This window comes from Meriones unguiculatus, chromosome 7 (assembly GCF_030254825.1).
Source record: "Meriones unguiculatus strain TT.TT164.6M chromosome 7, Bangor_MerUng_6.1, whole genome shotgun sequence".
In the NCBI taxonomy this organism is placed as follows: domain Eukaryota; kingdom Metazoa; phylum Chordata; class Mammalia; order Rodentia; family Muridae; genus Meriones; species Meriones unguiculatus.
The window spans coordinates 48,184,556-48,208,076 of NC_083355.1; the positions used below are offsets into that span (position 1 = coordinate 48,184,556).

Genomic DNA, 23,521 nt, shown 5'->3' on the forward strand with positions numbered 1-23,521 from the left:
CTGCTGTAGCTAAATGACTCCATTTGGGATTGGCTGGTGCCCATGGAGGCTACATGACTCGGATTGAGATTGGCTCTCCCTTTGGAGAGACAGAGGATTACCTCATATTAGGTTTGCTCGTCTCATTCTTCCCTGTCTTTATGTACCTAAATCAAATTTTTGATGATGTTTTTGTCTATTATATTTTGGTATGTCAATTGTCATTATAGAAACCTATTTGTCCCTATGGCAAAGAGTCCTTTCTGACTTAGCATTTAAGCATGTTAGGGCAACACTAGATGACATATTCTCCTCTGTAATTATTTCCAGCTGACATTAAGGTGTGGTTACCTGTCGGAAGAAGGCTTTTCAAGAACAGGCAGATGTGTTCATCTAAGGTTGGTTTGAGCTGTGGCAGACAAATCCTGGTCTTATGACTTTTTGATTTCCTAAAGCTCATATAAATTTTAGTTTACCAAAGGAAGTATATTAGTATTACAGTTGCATAGAGATGCATATTTTAGAATAAGCAGTTAACAGGCGTTTGTAAGGCCACAAGAATAGACCCATGCCTATGAGACCTAGTAAAAGCTATAGCTTTGAATTAAAAAGCATGAACATATTCTTCTCAGTTCAGAGGGTTAGATATACATACTGGACAGAGATGTTTTTAGCATGATGAGAAGCACAAGTTTGAATGCTAGAGGACAACCAAAGGGAAATTAAAATCTTCACCTGTGACTAAATACAAAACAGCTTGTGCTCCATCAGATTATTATTATTATTATTATAGAATTCCATTGATCAATGTTAACTTTTGAAATTTTATAACAACATGTGTATACCAATAGCATAGAGGGGGAGAGAAGTCTGAAATACTTCCCATTTTGTAATATTTTATTTTTATTTTTATTAATTACATTTTATTCCCTTTGTGTTCCACCTGCAGTTCCCGCCCTCTTCCCATCCCACCCACCCCATCTTCCCTCTTTCCCAGCCATGCTCCTCCCCTTCCATCTGACCCTAGTCTATCAGGCCTCTTCAGGAGTGGCTTCATTGTCTTCTTCTATGGCCTGGTAAGGCTGCACTCCCGAGAGGGAAGTGATCAAAGAGCAGGCCAATCAGTTTATGTTAGAGACAGTCCTGTTCCCATTAATAGAGAACCCACTTGGAGACTGAATTGCCATGGGCTACATCTGTGCAGGGGTTCTAGGTTATCTCCATGAATTGGAGTCCATGTTTGGAGTATCAGTCTCAGAAAACACCCCTGTGTCGAGATTTGTTGGTTCTGTTGCTCTCTTTGTGGAGCTCCTATCCCCTCCAGGTCTTTCTATCTCCCACTTCTTTCATGAGATTCCCTGCACTCTGCCCAAAGTTTGGCTATGAGTCTCAGCATCTGCTTTGATACTTTGCAGGGTAAAGTCTTTCAGAGGCCCTCTGTGGTAGGCTCGTGTCCTGTTCCCTGTTTTCTCCCTCTTCTGATGTCCATCTTCTTTCCCCTTCTGAATGAGGATTGATTATCTTACCCAGAGTCCTCCTTCTTGGTTAGCTTCTTTAGGTGTACAGATTTTAGTATTTAGTCTAATAGCCACTTATGAGTGGGTATATACCCTGTGTATCTTTCTGCTTCTGAGATACCTCAATCAGGATGATCTTTTCTAGATCCCACTATTTGCCTGCAAATTTTACGATTTCTTTGTCTTTAATTGCTGAGTCGTATTCCATTGTGTAAATGTACCACAATTTCTGTATTCATTCCTCAACTGAGGGGCATCTGGGTTGTTTCCTGCTTTTGGCTATTACAAATAAAGCTGCTGAGAGACCAAAAGATTAAAAATCAGTGGCTATTATATTAAAGTTGAAAGTACAGGCTGAACTAAGTTTAGCTGGGTGGAGAAATGTCACACCTTCTGGGAAGAACTCCCTTATTGCATTCTTTCCCTGCCTACTAGTTATACAGTTTCTAGAAAACTGGCCCATCCCCCTAGGGAGGAACACCAGATCATTAATGGTTTGGGAACTTTCTTATAGCCAATCAATTCAAAATGCAACATCCATTTTGTGTTTCAACAAATAGATACTTGCCAGGCAGAAATCTCCCCCTGCTTTGGGCATGCTGGGAGAAACTGGAATCTCTAAATCACCAAACTAACCAGAGCATGAGGCTCTTGGTTTTGATTTGCATTTCCCTGATCACTAAGGATGTTGGACATTTCTTTAAGTGTTTCTTTGCCATTCGATATTCTTCTGTTTAGCTCTGTACCACATTTATTAATTGGATTACTTGATTTTTTTGCTGATTAACTTTTTGAGTTCTTTAGATATTCTGGATATTAGCCCTCTGTCAGATACAGGATTGGTGAAGATCTTTTTCCAATCTGAAGGCAGTTTTGTTCTGGCGACTGTGTCCTTTACGTTATAGAAGCTTTTGAGTTTCATGAGGTCTAAAACCATCTTCTTATAGTTCTACAACTTGCAGTTATATACCTTAAAATAACTTCTTAAACCCCCCAATATATATAACTTTCATTTACCTCCCTAAAAACACCTTTGTAGACCCTCAAATGTTTTCTTAGATACTCACAAAGTAAACTTATGTTTCCTTAGGCCTTTCTTCTATTCACCATAAGACATAGATGAGACTTCTCTGAACACTCACCTTTCTTTAGCTAAAGAAATAGTAAAAATTATATCTGAGACCTATTTATATTTTAACATGAAGTCTGTGATATGGAAAACTTGTTTGCCTTCTTAAGTAAGAGATCTAGGATCTAGTAGTAGAATTCTAACATGGTGGATTACCTTGGAGTAAGGAGCTAATTGTTCTCTAGATGTCAAACTCCCATTAACTTAGTGTCAATGTGATCAGAGACCTTAGAAAGAAAAATTCCACCAATATGAATCTATATATTAATCAAAATGACAGTGATTACTAGTCAGTCATAGTCTACTGCCTAGATAGTTGTCCCAGGCTCCTGTGGTTTTTTTTTTTTTTTTTCAATGCAGTTTATTCAGGAACATTGAACAATCCTCGGACCCCGGGGAAAGCCAGCCCACAGCTTAAATAGCCTCTGGGTAGCCAACCCAGGCATGCCACGGGGGCAATGCAGATAGGTCCACATACATGGAAGCAAGCCAGATCCTCGGCCTTAGCCAAATGTGGAGTTGTTTGTGACAGAGAGCACTCACCATCGGGAAGGTGGAAGGCGGAAAGCAGCTCCATCTTTAAGGCATAACATTCCGCAGCTCTCTAAAACCTGTGCATCTAAAGAAACTAAGCAAGAGAGAGGACCCTAACTAAAACGTCCAATCCCCATCCAGAAAGGCAAAGAGGATGGACATCAGAAGAAGAAGAAAACAGGAAACAACCTAGGAACCTACCACAGAGGGCCTCTGAAAGCCTCTGCCCTTCAGATTATCAAAGCAGATGCTGAGCCGGATGGGCAACTGTTGGGCAGGAGAACGGAATTTTAGGTAAGAACTGGGAAATAGTAAGAGCTCCTGTGGTTTTAATGTCAATGCTGGCAAACACAGTCTGGTCATTAGGCACAGAGGACGAGAGGGTCTTTCTGTGGAAGATGATCAGGGGTGATAATGAACCTCACTTCATTTTCAGCAATGTGAGAGAATAGCACTCTGGCTGTCCAGATTGTTCACAGTTTAGGCCAGAACTGCAATCAGCAGAACCAGAGTGGAGCCTCTCAGCTCTGCCTGACGGGGGTCTGGAGCATTCTCCTGACCCCCTCACCAGGAGAAAGTTGACACATCTACCAGATCTCCATAGGCCTACAAATTGTGCCTCCACACCAGACAAAAACACAAGGAGACAAAAGTGTACCCACATTCACTGACGGAGAACAGGATACTCTTCCCTGGAAATACCTTACTATTAGGTTTGGGGTCTCCAGAAGTCTTGGATGAGCCCCCAAATGTAAGGGCCTGAGAATCGATGAAGGAAGACCCCAGACTCAAATAGTATGTAAAAGTAAAGAGCACTTATTCTTCAGAGACAGCCGGCATATGTGGTGGACCGTTCATATAAAAATGGCCACACTGACTTGAGCTCGCAGGCTCTTTTCAAGGTGTTAGGAGAATTCCTACTGTGGCTAAATGACTTCAATTGGGATTGGCTGGTGCCCATGGGGGCTACCTGACTCTAACTGGAGTTGGCTTTCTCTTTGGAGAGAGAGAGAAGGTTACCTCATAGTAGGTTTGGTCCTCTCAGTAAAAATATCTTCTAAACTTGGTTTTTGAATTTATTGTTTTGTCTTTGCTGTTGGCACTAACTAAAACACACTGATCACCTATTTTTTTTCATGAATTTCGTATTATTTTTCTCAATAATTAATTTATTTATTCAATTTACATCCTGATGGCAGCCCCTTTCCTTCTCTCCTTCTACTCCCACTCTCCCATAATCTTCTCCCATTTTCCTTCCCCTTCTCAGGAAAGGGAGCTTCCCCCCATCCCCCAATTCCTGTACCAACCCATCCATAGCACATCAAGTCTCATCAGGACTAATCGCATCCTCTTCTACTGAGGCCCAGAAAGGCAGCCCAGCTAGGGGAAAGTGATCCAAAAGTGGGCAACAGAGTCCACATTAGCCCCACTCTAATTGCTAGGGGACCCTCATGAAGACCAAGATGCTCGTATGTGTAGCATGCCTAGAAACTTCAAGAAATGGTGTTGAATGTCTAACTGGATATCTGCATGTAGAAGAATGCAAAAAAATCCATCCTTTTCACCCTGAACAAAACTCAATTCTAAGTGGATTTAAGACTTAAACATAAAACCAGATACACTAAATGTAATAGAAGAAAAAGTGGGAATATCTTAGTACTCATTGGTAGAGGAGACAACTTCCTGAACAGAACACCAACAGCTCAGGCTCTAAAAAAAGCAATTAATAAATGGGACCTCAGGAAGTTGAAAATGTCTGTAAAGCAAAGAACAGTGTCTGTAGAACCAAACAGCAGCCTATAGACTGAGAAAAGACTTTAACCAACCCTACATCTGAAAGATGGCTAATATCCAAAACATATAAAATATTTAAAAAATAGACACCAACAAAACAAATAATCTAATTAAATAATGAGCTACAGAGATAAACTGAGAGTTCTCAACAAAGGACTCTCTAATGGCTGAGAAGCACTTAAAAATACTCAGTGTTTAATATCCACTTATATACAATGTGTGTCTTTCTGAGATACCTCACTCAAGATGATCTTTTCTAGTTCCCACCATTTGCATGCAAATTTTATGATTTCCTTGTTTTTAATTGCTGAGTAGAATTATGTTGTGTAAATTTCTGTAACCATTTCTCAATTGAGGGACATCTGAGTTGTTTCCAGATTCTGGCAATTACAAATAAAGCTGCTACAAACATGGTTGAGCAAATGTCCTCGTTGTATACCTGAGTATATTTTGGATATAGGAATAGGAGTGGTATAGCTGGATCTTGAGTTAGCACTATTCCTAATTATCAGAAAAAGCAACAGATTGATTTCCAAAGTGGTTGTACAAGTTAGACATATAATATAGATAATCATACTAAAATCTGTACACTTAAAGAAGCTAAGCAAGAAGGAGGACCTTGGGTAAAATGCCATCTTTAAGAAAGACAAATGGGATAGAAATCAGAAGAGGGTGAAAACAAGGAACAAGACAGGAGCCTACCAACAGAGGACCTCTGAAAGACTCTACCCAGCAGGGTATTAAAGCAGATGATGAGACTCAGCCAAACTCTGGGCAGAGTGCAGGGAATCTTAGGAAAGAAGGGGGAGATAGAAAGACCTGGAGGGGACTGGAGCTCCACATGGAGAATAACATAACCAAAAAACCTGGGCACAGAAGTCATTTCTGAGACTGATATTCCAAACAAGAACCATGCATGGAGATAATTTAGAAGCCCTGCACAGAGGTAGCTCATGGCTGTTCAGTCTTCAAGTGGGTTTCCTAGTAATGGGAACAGGGTCTGTCTCTGACATGAACTCAGTAGCTGTCTTTTCAATCACCTCCCCCTCAGGAGGTGCAGCCTTACCAGGCCACAGAGGAAGACAATGCAAACAGTCCTGATGAGAGTGATAAGCTAGGTTCAGGTGGAAGGGAAGGAAGATCTCCTCTATCATTGGACTGGGGAAGGGGCATGGAGGAGAAGAAAGAGGGAGGGATTGGGAGGAATGAGGGAGGGAGCTACAGCTGGTTTACAAAGTGAGTAAATTGTAATACATAAAAAAAATTAAAAATAAAATAAAATTCAGAAAGACTACAAAAATTGCTCAGTGATGGGCTACAGAGATGGCTCAGAAGTTAAGAACACTTGCTGTTCTTCTAAAGGTTTTGAGTTCAATTCCCAGCAAACAGATTGTGGCTCATTACCATCTATAATTAGATCTGGTACCCTCTTCTAGTGTGTAGGCATACATGCAGGCAGAGTACTGTATAAATAATAAATCTTTTAAAAATGCTACCTCAAGATCCAGCAATATCACTCCTAGGCATATATCTGAAAGATGCTAAATCATTCAATAAGGACATTTGCCCAATTATGTTCGTAGCAGCTCTATTCATAATAGCCATAACCTTGAAACATTCTCAGTGCTTCTCAATGGGGGAATGAATACAGAAATTGTGGTGCATTTACACAATGGAATAGTACTCAGCAATTACAAACAAGGAAATTATGAAATTTGCTGGCAAATGGTGGGAATTAGAAAAGATCATCTTGAGTGAGGTAACGCAGAAGCAGAAAGACACACATGGTATACACTCACTCATAAGTGCTTATTAGACATATAATTTAGGATAAACATACTAAAATCTGTAGTCCTAAAGAAGCTAAACAAGAAAAACCTTAGGGAAGTTGCTCAATCTTCATTCATTAGGCAAATGCGATAGACATCGGAAACAGGAGAAGACAGGGAACAGGACAGGAGCCTACCACAGATAGCCTCTGAAAGACTCTATTGATTGCGATATCAAAGCAGAGGCTGAGACTCATAGCCAAACTTTGGGCAGAGTTCATGGAATTTTATGAAAGAAGGAGAAGATAGAAAGACCTAGTGGGGGTGGGAGCTCCAAAAAGAGACCAGCAGAGCCAAAACTACTAATCCCTGGGGGCCCTAAAGAGACTGATACCCTAACCAAGGACAATGCATGGAGAGGACCTAAAAGCCCTGCTCAGATGTAACCCATATACTCAGTCTCCAAAGTCGGTTCCCTAGTAAGGGGATCAGGTGCTGTCTCTGGCATGAACTCAGTGGCTGGCTCTCTGATCACCTTCCCTTGGAGGAGAGGGGTGTAGCCTTGCTAGGCCAAGAGGAAGACAATGCAGCCATTCCTGATGAGACCTGATAAGCTAGGGTCAGATAGAGGTAGGAAGACCTCCCCTATCAGTGCACTAGAGGAGGGGAATAGGGGGAGAAAAGGGAGGGAGTGTGGGATTGGAAGGAGATCATGGAAGGGGCCACAGCCAGGATACAAAGTGAAAAAATTGTAATAAATAATAAATAAAATATATATTTTAAAATTTTAATGTCCTTAGTCAGTAGGAAAATGCAAATCTAAATGACTCTGAGAGTCTACCCTATTCAAGAAGTTTTTTTTAAAGGAAGTAATGTCTGGAAGTTTCCAATGTAAAAACGTTTATCTAGACTTGAATTTGTAAATGTATCAAATGGTTTATTAACTTTTGGTTCATAAATTTATATGGCCATGAAGTACCTGCTGCTCATTACTATAGATTTTCTTAGCTATGTAAGCGTACACTTACACCCACAAGCACACCATACAAATGCACACAAGTATGTGGGTACATAGGTTGCACACTTTCTACCTCTCTCTTTTTTCGCTGTCACTTTCTCTCATCTGTATCTTTCTCTATATCTCACGCATGTATGTGTGTATACATGGGTTCACGTAGGTGCTTGCTCTGTCTTTCTGTCTCTCTCACATACAACTGTGAGTTAGCTAGACTAATGATGAGTGGGGAAGAAAGGGTTTTGTCTATACAAAGAAGAAAGTTTTGAAAAGTGAACCAGAATGATTACCAAACAGAAGGTTTATTATGGGTAAATTGATATGCAGGGGAAGCTGATCCCTAGGGCATATGGCAATATTCTTACTTAATAAGAGGTGGTATTTGAAGTCAGCAAAGCGAATCTTGCAGAATTACTGTGACTTCCCCTGCCCCAAAATTTTAAAAGGCTATAAATTAACAAATACCTATATTTAATTAGGCTCTTCATGCACATATACAAAGATAAATTATAATATTGTTATTTGTAGTTTAGTTAATAGTAGTTATAAATTAATAAAGCAGGAAAAATTAAAAATTATGTACACTTTACTTAAACTGCATGACTTAATCATAGAATTTTTACCTTTATTACTTATGTAAATAACAGTAGATGTTTCATGTAATGAAAATTTATATTAGAGATTGAAATGAGATTGAGAACTAGTACTAAAAAATATGAAATGGGAGAAAATGTTTGAATACAAATTCACCAGTCAGAAACATCAGTATATTGGTCTGGTAGGTAGGAGCTCTTTACTCTTATGAATAAAGAAAAGTCTTGTTTTGCAAACTTAGGAAATATGCATGAAAAAATTTAAGCATATCTGTAAACAGTGATGACTTCTTTGCATTTGATAATGGTAATACAAAGCAGCATGACAATTTCTATTTCTTCACTTTTATTTTATTTTTTATTTTTATTATTAGTTACATTTTATTAACTGTATCCCAGCTGTATCCCACTCCCTCATTCCCTCCCAATCCAACCCTCTCTCTCTCATCTCTTCCCTGCCCCTTTCCAAGTCCACTGATAGGGGAGGACCTCTGTCCCTGTCATCTGACCCTGTTTTATCAGGTATCTTCAGGACTGGCTGCAAAGTCCTTCTCTGTGGCCTAACAGGACTGCTTCTCCATTGTCAGGTGGGGTTGTCAAAGAGCCACTGAGTTCATGTCAGAAGTATTCCCTGTTTCCCTTACTAGGGGAACCCACTTGATTACTGAGCTACCAGGAGCTACATCCGAGCAGGGGTTCTAGGTTATATCCATACATGGTCCTTGGTTGGAGAAACTGTCTCATATAAGACCCCTGTGCCCAGATATATTTGGTCCTTGTGGAGCTCCTATCCTCTCCACATTATACTAACTCCCCTTCTTTCATATGATTTCCTGCACTCTGCCGAAGATTTGGTTATAAGTCTTAGTATCTGCTTTGATACACTGCTAGGTAGAGTCTTTCAGAGGCCCTTTGTGGTAGGCTCCTGTCTTGTTAAATGTTTTCTACATCCAATGTCCATCCCATTTGTCTTTCTAAGTGAGGACTGATCATCTTACCCCGGGTCTTCTTTCTTGTTTATCTTCTTTAGGTGTATATATTTCATTATGTTTATCATATCTTATAGGTCCATATAAGTGAGTATGTACCACATGTGTCTTTCTCCTTGGGGGATACCTCATTCAGAATGATCTTTTCTAGATCCCACCATTTGCCTGCAAATTTCATGATTTCCTCGTTTTTGATTGCTGAGTAGTATTCCATTGTGCAAAAATACCACAATTTCTGTATCCATTCCTCCATTGATGGATATCTGGATTGTTTCCATGTTCTGGCTATTACAAATAAAACTGCTACAAACATGGTTGAGCAAATGTCCTTGTGTACTTGAGGAACTTTTGGATATATTCCTAGGAGTGGTATAGCTGGGTCTTGAGGAAGCTCTATTTGTTTTCTTATGCTTTTAAGACTCCTTTTCAGTTTTGGCCACTTAAAGATCTTCAGCAAACTAGAATTGTATTTTTAAAAAGCTCTACATTAAAAAGACAAGATTACAAAGTGAAAATAGGGAAGGGGATTTGTACTTGAAAACAAGGAGAGAGTGTTAAAGAAAATATCTACAAAGAAAAAGAAAAGACTATAAAAATGCTATAAATGGAACGTATTTATTTATTAACAAGAATAGTTTAATTATTTAGAATATATTCCGCAGGAGGTAAAAGTGAAGGTTAACTTGAGAAAACAATTAAATTGAAAAATATTAAAACAAGACAACATGAACCTGATTGCAATTTTAATAATGAAGTAATAAAGATTGATATTGGAATGAGAGATAAATCACACAAAGGTTGTCTGATAAACCCTCAAGAAATATTAACAGAGATAGATAGGCAGATAGATAGATAGATAGATAGATAGATAGATAGATATTCTTGGTTTATTATTTTGTCACTTCTCTGTGTTCAAGTTCTATTTCTATCTTTCCTTGGTCCTCAAAGTTTTAGGTTTTCCCTTTTACTCTAAATGTGAATCTGTTTTCCTAGATTTAATATATGTTAAGTCACTTGAGCTGATAATGCTCCGAACAAAAAGCATAAACAAGCAAAATATATTTGAAATAGTAATGACCACTACTCAGTATCTTTGTGTCGGGATACCCAAATCTATTAAAATAAAACAGATATTATGATGGGAATTTAATGGGTATTTACTATTTATCAGTTGCCTACAGCAAATTCAAGTCTCATTACAACACTGAAAGTTAATGATGATAATTTAAGTTATGTATATTCATGTTATTTATTTAAGAACAGTAACAGGTCAATTTTAATATCAGGCATGAATTAATTAATGTTTTATTTATTGTCTGTAGATGAACGGAAAATTAGAACAGAAAAATCTAATGCCTCCTTTCTGATAGAATTTATTCTACTGGGATTTTCAGATGTTCCCAGTCTCCAATGGATTCTTTTTGGGATATTTTTGCTCATGTATTTGAGTATTCTGATGTGCAACAGCATTATAATGGTAATAACAAGAACTGACCTTGCTCTGCAGACTCCTATGTACTTTTTCCTTAGCAACTTCTCTTTTGTGGAAATCTATTATGTAACAGTCACCATCCCAAGGATGCTTGTGGACCTGTGTACTCAAGAAGGAAATATCTCTGTACTGGCCTGTGCCACACAGATGTGTTTCATCCTTATGCTTGGAGACACCGAGTGCCTCCTTCTGACAGCCATGGCCTATGACTGCTATGTGGCCATTTGCAACCCTCTTCACTATTCTCTAGTCATGAACCAAAGGATCTGTACACAGTTGGTGGCTGCCTGCTGGATCAGTGTCACACCAGTTGTGATTGGACAAACATGCCAGATTTTCTCTTTGCATTTTTGTGGCTCTAATAGAATTAATCACTTCATCTGTGACATCCCACCAATACTCAAACTTGCTTGTGGTGACACATTTGTGAATGAGATAGCAGTCTACATAGTTGTGACAGTGTTTGTCATGGTTCCCTTTGTTCTGATCATTTTTTCCTATTACAAAATTATCTGTAGCATTCTGAAACTGTCCTCAGCCAAAGGAAGGGCCAAAACTTTCTCCACCTGCTCCTCTCACCTGATTGTTGTAGTCTTGTTCTATGGAACTGCTGGCATCACGTACTTCCAACCCAAGCCAAATCAATCAGAAATAATTGGAAAACTATTGTCTCTTTTCTACACCATTTTGATCCCAACCCTAAATCCCATTATATACACTCTGAGGAAAAAGGACATCATGATGGCTCTGAGAAAACTACTCAGTAAGTTACTAACATGAGACAAAGGCTTGAAAGGTGCATATCTGTTTATCATTTAGACAAAAAGAAAAATATTTTCATCCTGATAATGTTGATTAAATTTATGTTAGCTACACACATTTCCTCATGCAATGTTAATTTAATATTTTAATACATGGTTTACATATCTCCCGATTACACATTAGAACAGCTGTCCATTGCTGTTATAAAGACTTGCCTTTTCACTGTTAGCTAAATACTCCATCAGCCTGTCTGAGCAGCTCCTTGGTAGCTAATTAATTCTGCTTTATAACCAGCAGCTGTTGTCCTGTTCTGAGATGGGTTTACTCTGCATTTCATATTCTTTTTCATTTTACTTTGTGGTTAGGATTATTCCAGTGAAAGGTTGAAAAGTTGCTAATGCAGTGTAAAAGTCAGGTATTTTGTTTACTATATTTATACTAAAATATGCATAGAAACAAGAATAAGAAGATAGAAACTATTTAAGCTATGACAACTCACATTAAAGGATTACAGGTCAATATTTCCTCTCCTAAGAAATGAAACAATCTACCTTTCACAAAAGTATGATTATTCCCTTAAATTACATGATTTTATGTACATATAAAAATATGTAAAGTAACTTTTATTCTCCTGAATTAATTGACTTGGAGGCTTATTACTAGTCGAAGCCTAGTCCTGGAAGCTTCTAGCCTCAGTACAATATAATCTAAATCCAGAATGCTTTAAGCCTCTGAGACTTAGAAGCTCACCGTTTCTTGTTATTTCTGAACTCCAATCTGGATGGTTTAATTCAGTTGTTTGTTTGTTTGTTTGTTTGTTTTAGCTCAAACTTCTCTCCAAGCTGACTGATTCAATTTGGCTTCTCTCTCAGCCTCTGACTTAATAATTCTTTGGCCTCAAACTAATTTAGTAACCTGCTCTAATCTTCTGGCTCCTTCTCATTTTCTGGCTCATTTTGTCTTCACCTGTGTCTAGCTTGTTCTCACTTCAACCTCTTTCTGTAAAACTCTTCTTAAAAAGCTGCCTCTGAATTTCCTTAACTGAACTGCCAGGAACTCAGTTCCACTGCACTGCCTCTCAAACTGACTGAACAGTGCTAACTAGAACTCAAGAGGCCTGTATTCTGAGTGCTGGAATTAAAGGAATGTACCATCACCTCTAGACCTAAGCTTTTCTTTACCTGAAATTTGCTCTATACCAGGCTGGCCTTGAACTCAGAGATGTACTTTCTTCTGTCTCCTAGGATTAAAGATTTGTCTGTATTTCCTTAGGTCTGGATGTGATCTCTTTCCAGGGAAACCTTCTTCTGAATTAAAATTCCTCTACAAAAAATGTATTTTCGGGATTGGAAAGATGGTTCAGCAGCTGGGGACACTTGCTGCTCTTTCAGAGGACACAGCAATCACATGGAGCCGCATACCTATGTTTTGCTGCAATTAGAAGGGATTTTATGCTCTTTTCTGGTATCTGTAGGCATCAGCTATGTCCCAATTGTATGGGACACACATGCAATTGGACAGAACTACATAAACAAATTTTTTAAATTAATAATTTTATTTATCAATATATAAGTAAATATGAAAAAATATTTTAAGCATTTCAAAATATATAGTAAAGGTTGATACATGATTAATTTATAACTAATAACATGTAATATTTCATATATTAGTATAAATGTGAATGAATAATATATTGCATATTTATTGCCCTATATAAACACATACAAATATATTATTGAAAACTTAAAATCACATGGTATCTTAAAAATATTCAATATAAAATGAAACACCCAATTACAAATCAATACATTCATAATTCTAGCAAAAAAAAACTTTAAGACTTTCAAACACTTCTAATGCACACAAAGAATCATATTTAATATTTACCTAAAAGTATATCCCAAAGCCCAAAATGCCATTAATTCTCTATATAAATATACATATATGGTTTTTGTTTGTTTGCTTTTATTTTGTTTTCTTTTTAGAGACAAGTTCTTTCTATTCTTTATTTCTGGCCATCCTGGAAGCCACTACATAGAATATACACATTTAATGACCTTTTCTCATCTGGGCTGACATTGCTCCCTCCAAGTACCAAAGATCACCTAACAAAAATTCAAATAGCAGGCATGAGAAACCTTCTTTTAAGTGACTGCTCAAGGGCAATCCAAGAGAGAACCAAAACATAGGGTCAATTGCTGTTGTCCTTGTTTATTTTGAGATAGAGGAAAGTGAGTTCTTATTGCTGAAGAGGTCATGGACTTCAGAAACAAAGCCTAAAGACTCCAGGGCTGGAACTGACCTGAATGCCCCCTTGCTGAGCACTAACCTTCAAAGTAACAGAAGAGTCTATGTAACTCCCAAAGGATTGAGGCTACCAAGAGTTCAACCCAGCTGTGATGCCTATCAAGCACATAAACACCATCATGACATGATAACCCAAGGGTGCAATTGTGGCACACTTTCCTCGGTGGTAAACTTCAGGTCACTAAATGAGCTTATCATGGGGGATCCTGTTCAACAACAGGGAAACTTTCCATTCAGTGATAAGGAAACCACATGGAGGAGAATCTACAGCTACTAATGTACTAAACCAGCATAATCCTATAAACATTTGTCCTTATACCCACAGATAGGTGTAGTCTTCAATACTCCTCTAGGAAACATCTTTTTGCAACAAAAGGAGACCATTACAGCAAACCACAACCTGTAAAAATGCAGATTTATGGAGCCTAGTTCCAATGGCAACATCTATCACACACCTAAATACCTAGGGCTCAGGAGTAGAAACCACTCTCAGATTGGGTTCAGCCTCACTCATGACATGGAACTTATGCTTGACATGGCTTTGGTTACCAAAATCCTAATATTAGATAGGCCATGGGACTCAAGAAAATTAAATATTTTATTTATTCTACTAAAAGAATATAACAATCAATGATTCCTAATGACATTCTGCTATTCCTATAGGTCTGCGTCTTGCAAAGATCAAATATGCTTCCTCTTACAGTTTATATGAACTAGCATATAAACCCACAACTAGACAATGTGCAGATGATAACAGACTTTGCAAAACTCCATAAAAATGGATGTCTTCATTAAACCACTCCACTCACGACTAAGGGAAATATGCAGAAGAGGAAAGAGAAAGATTTTCAGAGCCAGCAAGGATGGATCACTCCAAGAAAACTATACGTTGCTGACAAAACAAGATTGATGCACACGTGAACCTCACAGATACTGTGACATCATGTTCAGGGACTGCACAGGTTCATGCTAGATGGAGTCCTTGTGCTGAAACTGTCTGCAATTGATATCCAATTGTAAAGTGTGGGTGGGGGGAGCTTGCAAAAGAACAGAGTCTCATTGGAATATTAGCCAAACATCAGGATAGGTCTCATGCCCATCAGCAAGATACTCAACATCAGTGCACTTGGGAAGGGGCAGGAGAGGAGATGAGGGAGGGGGGCTGGGATTGGGAGGGAATGAGGGAGGAAGCTACAGCCAGGATACAAAGTGAATAAACTGTAAATAATATAGAAACAATATTTAAAACAGAAAAAAAAAACAGTATTTTTTTTGTCTTATTTCTTTGGGCAATTTTTTGTTTTATTGGTCCTTTATGTTTCAGAATTAGTGTGTGTGTCCTTCTGTTTCTAATGTGAGTGTGTGTTCATTTGTTTGTGTCTGTTTTTGGAGAGTACATGAGAGAGACAGAGAGACAGAAAGAAGGGAGAGAAAGAGAGAGAAGGAGAGGGAAGGAGGGAAAGAAAGAGAGAGAGGTAGAGGGAAGGAGAGAGGTGGTAGACAGAGAGCAGGAGAAAGAGAAAGAGCAAGACATTCTTGTTCTTTTTCATTTTTCCTGTGGTTTTCTTTTTTAAATTAAATTCTTATTTTCTTATATTAATTATAGCTTATTCACTTTGTATCCCAGCTGTAGCTCCCTCCTTCATTCCCTCCCAATCCCACCCTCCCTCCCTCATCTCCTGCCATGCCCCTCTCCAAGTCCCCTTTCATCTGACCCTAGTGTATCAGTTCTCATCAGGACTGACTGCACTGTCCTCCTCTGTGGCCTGGCAAGGCTACTCACCCCTCGCGGTGGGGTGATCAAATGGCCAGTCATTGAGTTCCTGTCAGAGACAGTCCCTGTTCCCCTTACTAGGGAAACCACTTGGAGTGAGGTATCCCAGAAGCAGAAAGACACATATGATGTATACTCACTTATAAGTGGATATTAGACATATAATATAGGATAATCATGCCAAAATCATACCTAAAAGAAGCTAAGCAAGAAGGAGGACCCTGGATAGGATGCTCAATCCTCATTCTAAAAGGCAAATGGGATGGACATCAGAAGAAGGAGAAAACAGGGAACAGGACAGGAGCCTACCACAGAGGGCCTCTGAGAGACTCTACCCTGCAGGATACCAAAGTAGATGCTGAGACTCATAGTCAAGCTTTGGGTAGAGTGCATGGAATTTTATGAAAGAAGAGGGAGATAGAAAGATCTCTAGGGAGCTCCACAAGGAAAGAAAAAAAAATCTGGGCACAGGCGTCTTTTCTGAGACTGATACTCCAACCAACGACCGTGCATGGAGATAACCTAGAACCCTGGCACAGATGTAGCCCATGGCAGCTCAGTGTCCTCTGTCCATTCTTGTGAGGACTTAGGAATCCCCTCAGCTCAGCTAACTGTTTTTTAACTGTTTATTATAATTTATTTATTTATTTTGTATCCCAGCTCTATCCCCCTCGCTCATCTCCTCTCAGTCCCACCCTCCCTCCCTCTTCTCCCTCTATGCTCCTCCCCTAGTCCAGTAATAGGAGAGGTCCTCAACCCTATTATCTGACCCTAGCCTATCAGGTCTCATCAGGACTGGCTACATTGTTTTCCTCTATGGCCTGGCAAGGCTTGCCCCACCCCCAGGAGGATATAGTCAAGTAGCCTGCCACTGAGTCCATGTCAGGGACATCCCCTGCTACCCTTACTAGGAAACTCACATTGAGACTGAGCTGCCCATGGGCTTCATCTGAGCAGGGGATCTATTTTCTCTCCATGTATGGTCCTTGGTTGGAGCATTGGTCACTGCAGCCTCCCCTGACCCAGATTTTATTTACTCTGTTGTTCTCTTTGTGGGGACCCTTCCCCCTCCAGGTCTTTCTATCTTTCCCTTCTTTCGAAGATTCCCTGAATTCTACCCAAGGTTTGACTATGAGACTCAGAATCTGCTTTGGAACCCTGCTGAGTAGATTCTTTCAGAGGCCTTCTGTGGTAGATTCCTGACCTGTTCCCTATCTTCTCCTGATTCTAATGTCTATACTATCTGTATTTCTGAAAGAGCATAAGCATCTTCCCTAGGGTCCTCCATGTTGTTAGCTTCTTTAAGACTACAGATTTTAGTACATCTATCCTGTATTATATGGCTAATAAATATCCACTTATAAGTGAGTCTATACCATGTGTTTTTTTCTGCTTCTGAGTTACCAAACTCAGGATCATCTTTTCTACTTGCATTCATTTGCCTGCAAATTTCATGATCTCCTTGTTTTTACTTGCTGAGTAGTATTTCATTGTGTAAATGTACTACAAATTCTGTATTCATTTTCTGTTGATGGACATATAGGTTGTTTCCAGATTCTGGCTATTATGACTAAAGCTGCTATGAACTTAGTTGAGCAAGTGTCCTTGTTGTATGGTTGAGAATCTTTCAGATATAAACCTAGGAGTGGTAGAGCTGGATCTTGGGGTAGCACTATTACTGATTTTCTGAGAAAGTGCCAGATTGATTTTCAAATTGGTTGTACAAGTTTACATTGCCACTAGCAATGGAGAAGGATTCCCCTACTCCACATCCTTTCTAGCATGTGTTGTCACTTGAGTTTTTTATATTAGCCATTCTGATGAGTATAAGGTGAAATATCAGGGTCATTTTGATTTTCATTTCCTGGATGACTAAGGATATTGAGCATTTATTTAAGGGTTTCTCTGTCATTGGATATTCCTCTATTGAGAATTCTGTTTAGCTCTCTATTCCATTTTCCTTTCATTTATTTGTTTGTTTGTTTATTAAAATTTATTCACTTTGTATCCCAGCTGTAGCTCCCTCCCAATCTCACCCTTCCTCACTCTTCTCCTCCCAAGCCCCTCCCCATGTTCACTGAAAGGGGAGATCTTCTTCCCCTTCCCTCTGACCCTAGCTTAGCAGATCTCATCAGAACTTGCTGCATTGTCTTCCTCTGTGGCCTGGTAGGGCTGCTCCCCACTCAAGGGGAGGTGATCAAAGACCCATCCACTTGGTTCATGTCAGAGACACCCCAGTTCTCCTTACTAGGGAGTGTAAACTCGTACAAGCACTTTGGAAGTCAATCTGGCACTCTCTCAGAAAAATTAGGAAAGGTGCTACCTCAAGATTCAGCCATATAAACTCTATTTTCTAACTGGATTACTTTTGTGCCGAATGATAAATATGGATTTATTTGCCTTGTTCTACATGTAGACATCCAGTTAGACCAACACCATTTGTTAAAGATGTTTTGATTTTTTTTCCTTTTTATTTTCTTCTATTGTATGGTCTTGGCTTCCCTGTCAAAATTCAGGTGTTTTTAGGTAGTGGGTTTATTTTTGGGTCTTTGATTCAATTCTACAAACAAAAAGCCTATACATGCATGGAAACTGAACAACTCTCTACTCAACAACAGCTTGGTCAGTTAACAAATAAAGAAAGAAGTTAAAGACTTCCTAGAATTCAATTAAAATAAAGGCACAACATACCCAAACTTATGGGACACAATGAAAGCAGTGCTAAGAGGAAAATTCATAGCAGTCAGTGCCATAGTCAAGAAATTCAAGACATCTCATACATGCAACATAATGGTACATCTGAAAGCAATAGAAAGAAAAAATAAACAAAAAAGCATACACACCCAAGAGGAGTAGAAGACTAGAAATAATCAAACTCAGGGCTGAAATCAATAAATCAGAAACAAACAGTATAATTCAAAGAATCGACGAAACCAAGAACTGATTCTTTGAGAAAATCAACAAGATAGACAAATGTTTAGTCAAACTAACTAAAAAGCAGAGAGACACTATCTAACTCAGCAAAATCAGAAAGAAAAAGGTGGATATAATAACAGTCACTGAGGAAATTGAAACTATGTTACTTCAAAAACATATATACCACAAAATTTGAATTTATAAATGAAATGCATTATTTTCTTGGTAGATTCCATTCACCAAAGTTGAATCAAGATCAGGTAAATAAATTAAATAGCACTATGTCACCTAAGGAAATAAAAGCAGTCATCAAAAGTCTCCCTTCCAAAAATAGCCCATGGCCAGATGGTTTCAGAGCAGAATTCAGCCAGTTCTTCAAAGAAGAGCTAACACCAATACTCTTCAAACTATTCCAAAAAATAGAAACAAAAGGAACATTACCAAACTCCTTCTATGAAGCCACGGTCACCTTGATACCTAAACCACACAAAGACCCAAAAGAAAAGAGAACTTCAAACCTATCTCTCTTATAAACACTGATGCAAAAATACTCAATAAAATACTCATAAACCGAATTCAAGAACACATCAAATATATCATCCACCATGGCTTCATATCAGGCACGCAGGAGTGGTTCAATATATGGAAATCCATCAAAGTAATCCACCATATAAACAAACTGAAGGAAAAAAAAATCACATGATCATCTATTTAGATAACAAATAAACATTTGACAAAATCCAATATCCATTCATGTTTAATGTCTTGGAGAAATCAGCAATAAAAGGCACATACCTAAACATAGTAAAAGCAATATACAGCAAGCCCATAGCCCACATAAAACTAAATGGAGAGAAACTTAAATCATTTCCACTGAAATTAGGGAGAAGGCAAGGCTGACCACTCTCTCCGTATCTCTTTAACATAGTACTTGAAATCCTAGCTAGAACAATTAGACAACTAAAGGAGTTCAAGAGGATACAAATGAAAAAGGAAGAAGTCAAAGTATCACTATTTGCAGATGATATGATAGTATACATAAGTGACATCAAAAATTCTACCACAGAACTCCTTCAGCTGACTAAACGCCCTCAGCAAAGTGGCTGGATACAAATAATAATAATAATAATAATAATAATAATGATAAACAAGTCAAAAAGGTCAGAAGCCCTCCTGTATACAAAAGACAAACAGGCTGAGAAAGAAATTAGAGAAACAATACTGTTCATAATAGTCAGCTAAGTTTTGGATGTACACCTAAAAGGATTTATTCTTGAATGGTATCTCCATGTTATCTTGAGCTATGCCTTACTTGGTCCTGCGTGAGTTCCCACTACTTCCTCCTCAATCCCTTTCCATGAGATTTCTCATACCCTTTACACTTCTAAAATACTTACCAAATATGGATTGCTTTCATAGCACTAAGATATAGGAGGTCTATCAGGAATTATTTTCTAATAATCACTGAAACTGGTAAAAGTCACTGTTGTAAACATTATATTAGTCAGTTTTATATTATAGATATAACAGTTTTACCCCTACTAAATATTCTTTATAAAATTAATATTTATTTAATTATTTTTCTTCCAAGATACTTTGACCATACTCTTTCTCCTATTTATGGAAGAAGACTTTTAAGCTTCGTAAGTGTGTAAGTGTTAGGAGTTATTATCAGTCTCAGGGAAATTCAAAATCTTAGGATATAAAGGCTCCGTTTTTCATGGATTTTCCATTATTACAGTTGGACATATTCCAGATTCTCATTTTATCCTAAATAAAGCTTACTTTTTTGTTAAAATCAGAGCAAGATTATCCTGTAAACATAGGAGAAAGAACCCATTATATTAAACTGACTGGAGAAAAAAAAATGCTTGGTTACAAACTTGTTCTACTGTGAACCAAGGCTATACATAGTATCCTCATAATAGAGAACATCATAGCTGTAAATTTAACAATTTAGGCAATTGTTGTCACGATATTAATTTTGGACTATCTCTCATAGCGTTTGTCCATGCCTAGAAAATAAATCACACTGTGCTTTCAGTTCCACTGGGGGACCAATTTACAGGTCAAGGTAGACTAAACATTACCTGGGAAAAAATAAAACAGGCAAAAAAACACAAACATTCCCTGATGTTAGAAATTTAGAGCTGTAGACAGATTTCTGATGAGGCACAGAGCTACATTTATTTTAAGAGAACTTAATGGTCTTCAGAAACAAAATTCCTTTACAGAAGATTACGAACCTTTGATGATATGTGTGGTTCCAATTAAAATAATGAAAGTTCAATAGTAGTCGTAAAAAGTCAAAATTAATCTGCATAAGGAAGGTAAATATGAATTGTTTTATATTGATATTCATTTTACTTCAACATCAATTTATTCCAAACTTTAAACTTAACATATATAAAACAAATTAATTTAAAAGTTAATGCATGTTTTATTACATAAATATATTTATATAGTGATTGTTATAGTAAACACAGATGCTCAAAAATTTCAAAATAAAGACATATGTATCCATTACAATATTCTTAAGCTTGGCTTTATAGGAAACTTTATTTTGAAGCAGCACATTTTAACAAATTAACAAAGAAGTGGCATATTCCTTTCTTCAGATTTAATCACATTTTAATAGGAGGCTTAGAGTTAAACAATCCATGACATATATTTATAAAAAATAGTTAAATAATCCATGAAATATATTTATAAAAAATGAGGATTCAAAAGAATAATTATTTTAGAAGTATGCTAACGAAGTCATGGAAATAAAGATACTGTAAAATAATAAAGCGTTTTAAGTTCAAAATAATTGCTTAAATTTATTAGAGGAATTATAGTGCTTATGCATAGCAAAATACACTTGGAAAACTTGTAACTTCTGACTTTTAGATGATTTATAATACTGTTATAAAATTTAAGTCTTTTGATTTATTCAGACAAGAGAGACTTAAAATACAAATGACCTGGCATCGTTTTTATTACTGCAAACCTATTAAAAATTAAGCATTTGCTACAAAGAATATTATTTGAATATAGCACACTGACTAATTTTCTCCTCTCTGTAGCTTTTTATACCCTTGAACAGAAGATACATAAATGGTATGAATGTCATTTTAGTAACTATATTTAGTATTGCCCTAGAGCTCAAGGTCAATAATTGTTTTATAGGAGGTATTATATTAATCATTGAGAATTGAAAACATGATATATTAATTATTGATACTTGAAAATATTTGTTTTACTTCACATTAATTATCCACTTCTTCTGCTTGAGGCTGAAATTTTCCTTTAAACAGAGTATGTTTACTGCAAATCTGAATGACATACTTAGCAACAGATAGTGCAGAAGCCCATTTACTGACACAACAACAACATGACTGAAGCTGTAAGGTAGCAGTTTCCTCATATATCACTTAGAATTTTTGTGATAAAGGTCATCCTAAAGCATAGAAAAAACCTCAAGTAAGGTACCATGAGGTACCACAGGCTACATCTGAGTGGAGGTTCTAGGTTATATCCATACATGGTCCTTGGTTGAATGTCAGTCTCAGAAAAGACCCTGTGCCCAGAATTGGTTTCCCAAAGTGAGGGGAACAGGGACTATTTCTAACAGGAACTCAATGACTGGCTCTTTGGTCTCCCCACCCCCAAGGTAGGAGCAGTCCTGTTAGGCCACAGAGGAGGGCTTTGCAGCCAGTCCTGAAGATACCTGATAAAACAGGATCAGATGAATGGGGAGGAGGTCCCCCCTATCAGTGGACTTGGAAAGGGGCACGGTGGAGATGAGGGAGGGAGGGAGGGACTGGGAGGGAATGAGGGATCGGGACATGGCTGGGATACAGAGTTAATAAAATGTAACTTATATAAAAAAAAAAAAAAAGACCTTCATGAGGGCCCACATTAAAGAGAGGTAAAAGAAAGAAAATAATGTAAAAATAGATTCATGGGTCTATTCCCTTCAGACAATTTTTAAGAGTTTCAGTAAAATGTTACCATTGCAGGGAGATGATACTCATTTTCAAAATAAATGCCAAGCAAAGGATGAGATTAGATAATGTCTTTTTCACCGAATTTTAATTGAACCATCTGGACTATACCAATTAGAAAAATGTAAAAGAATTGAAGGCATTTTTAAAAAACAGAGGTAACATTTGAAGAAACCAGTGCCCCATGACTACATCAAGATTTTTTTTTGGGGGGGTGCTTATATTAAGATGTGCAATTCATACGATAATGCTAAGTAGTTTTAGAATTGTTAGGTCATTGGATAGATGAACAAATCATGTTCCAATTCTGCAACGATATGCATCTTATGTAGTAGAAGAAAGTGGAAGAAAAATTCAACTATACCATATTTTTGTAAGACTCTGTTCTATACACTTTCTGTGGACAAGGTCCCCAGCATGGTGATGAAGACATGAAAGGTGCAGAGGTGCAAATGAAGAGTCAGAGATAATCTCAGGTGAAGTTTCCTAGGGAACAGCCTCTTCATGGTTAAAAACATACAAATTGAACACCTTCAAGTCCCTGTCTGAAAGTACTGCCTCTAAACATATCAAGTCCCAAGGCAGAAGAAAGAAGGTTTGAAACATAGCAAAAATCACCTTGGGTTAATAACTGATATTTTATTATTACTTTATTTAACTCCCATAAATAAAAATTATCCAAAGTTGTTTTTATTCTCTCACTGACAACAAACAGGAGTTCTGAATAAAACTCAAGACCAGTGAAGAAATTTTACTAGGAGGAGCAACCTGATATTCTAGTCAAAAATGTCAGAGTGTCTAACTTTTGCACCTCTATAATTTTTTTAAAGAGTGAAGTTTGAAAGTGAAGTTAAAGTGCTGAGCTGAATAGCTGGCTCATGGGTGACATCACAGTCCTGACGGGGCCCTGAGCCCTGAGAGTCTCACTGACCTTGTGCCCAATCTACACAGCCTCTGCTTCT

General features: G+C 37.8%; 2 protein-coding genes across 3 annotated transcripts in view; both read left to right on the forward strand.

Moving 5' to 3' along the window:
* The window catches only part of LOC110543637 (olfactory receptor 10AG1-like), a 186,092-nt gene that overhangs the window by 115,847 nt on the left and 46,724 nt on the right, over positions 1–23,521 (forward strand). The gene's annotated exons all lie outside the window — the stretch shown is intronic.
* Positions 10,620–11,591, forward strand: LOC110543802 (olfactory receptor 10AG1-like). Its single transcript, XM_021630024.2, has one exon. The coding sequence runs from the start codon at positions 10,620–10,622 to the stop codon at positions 11,589–11,591; it is 972 nt and encodes a 323-aa protein (XP_021485699.2).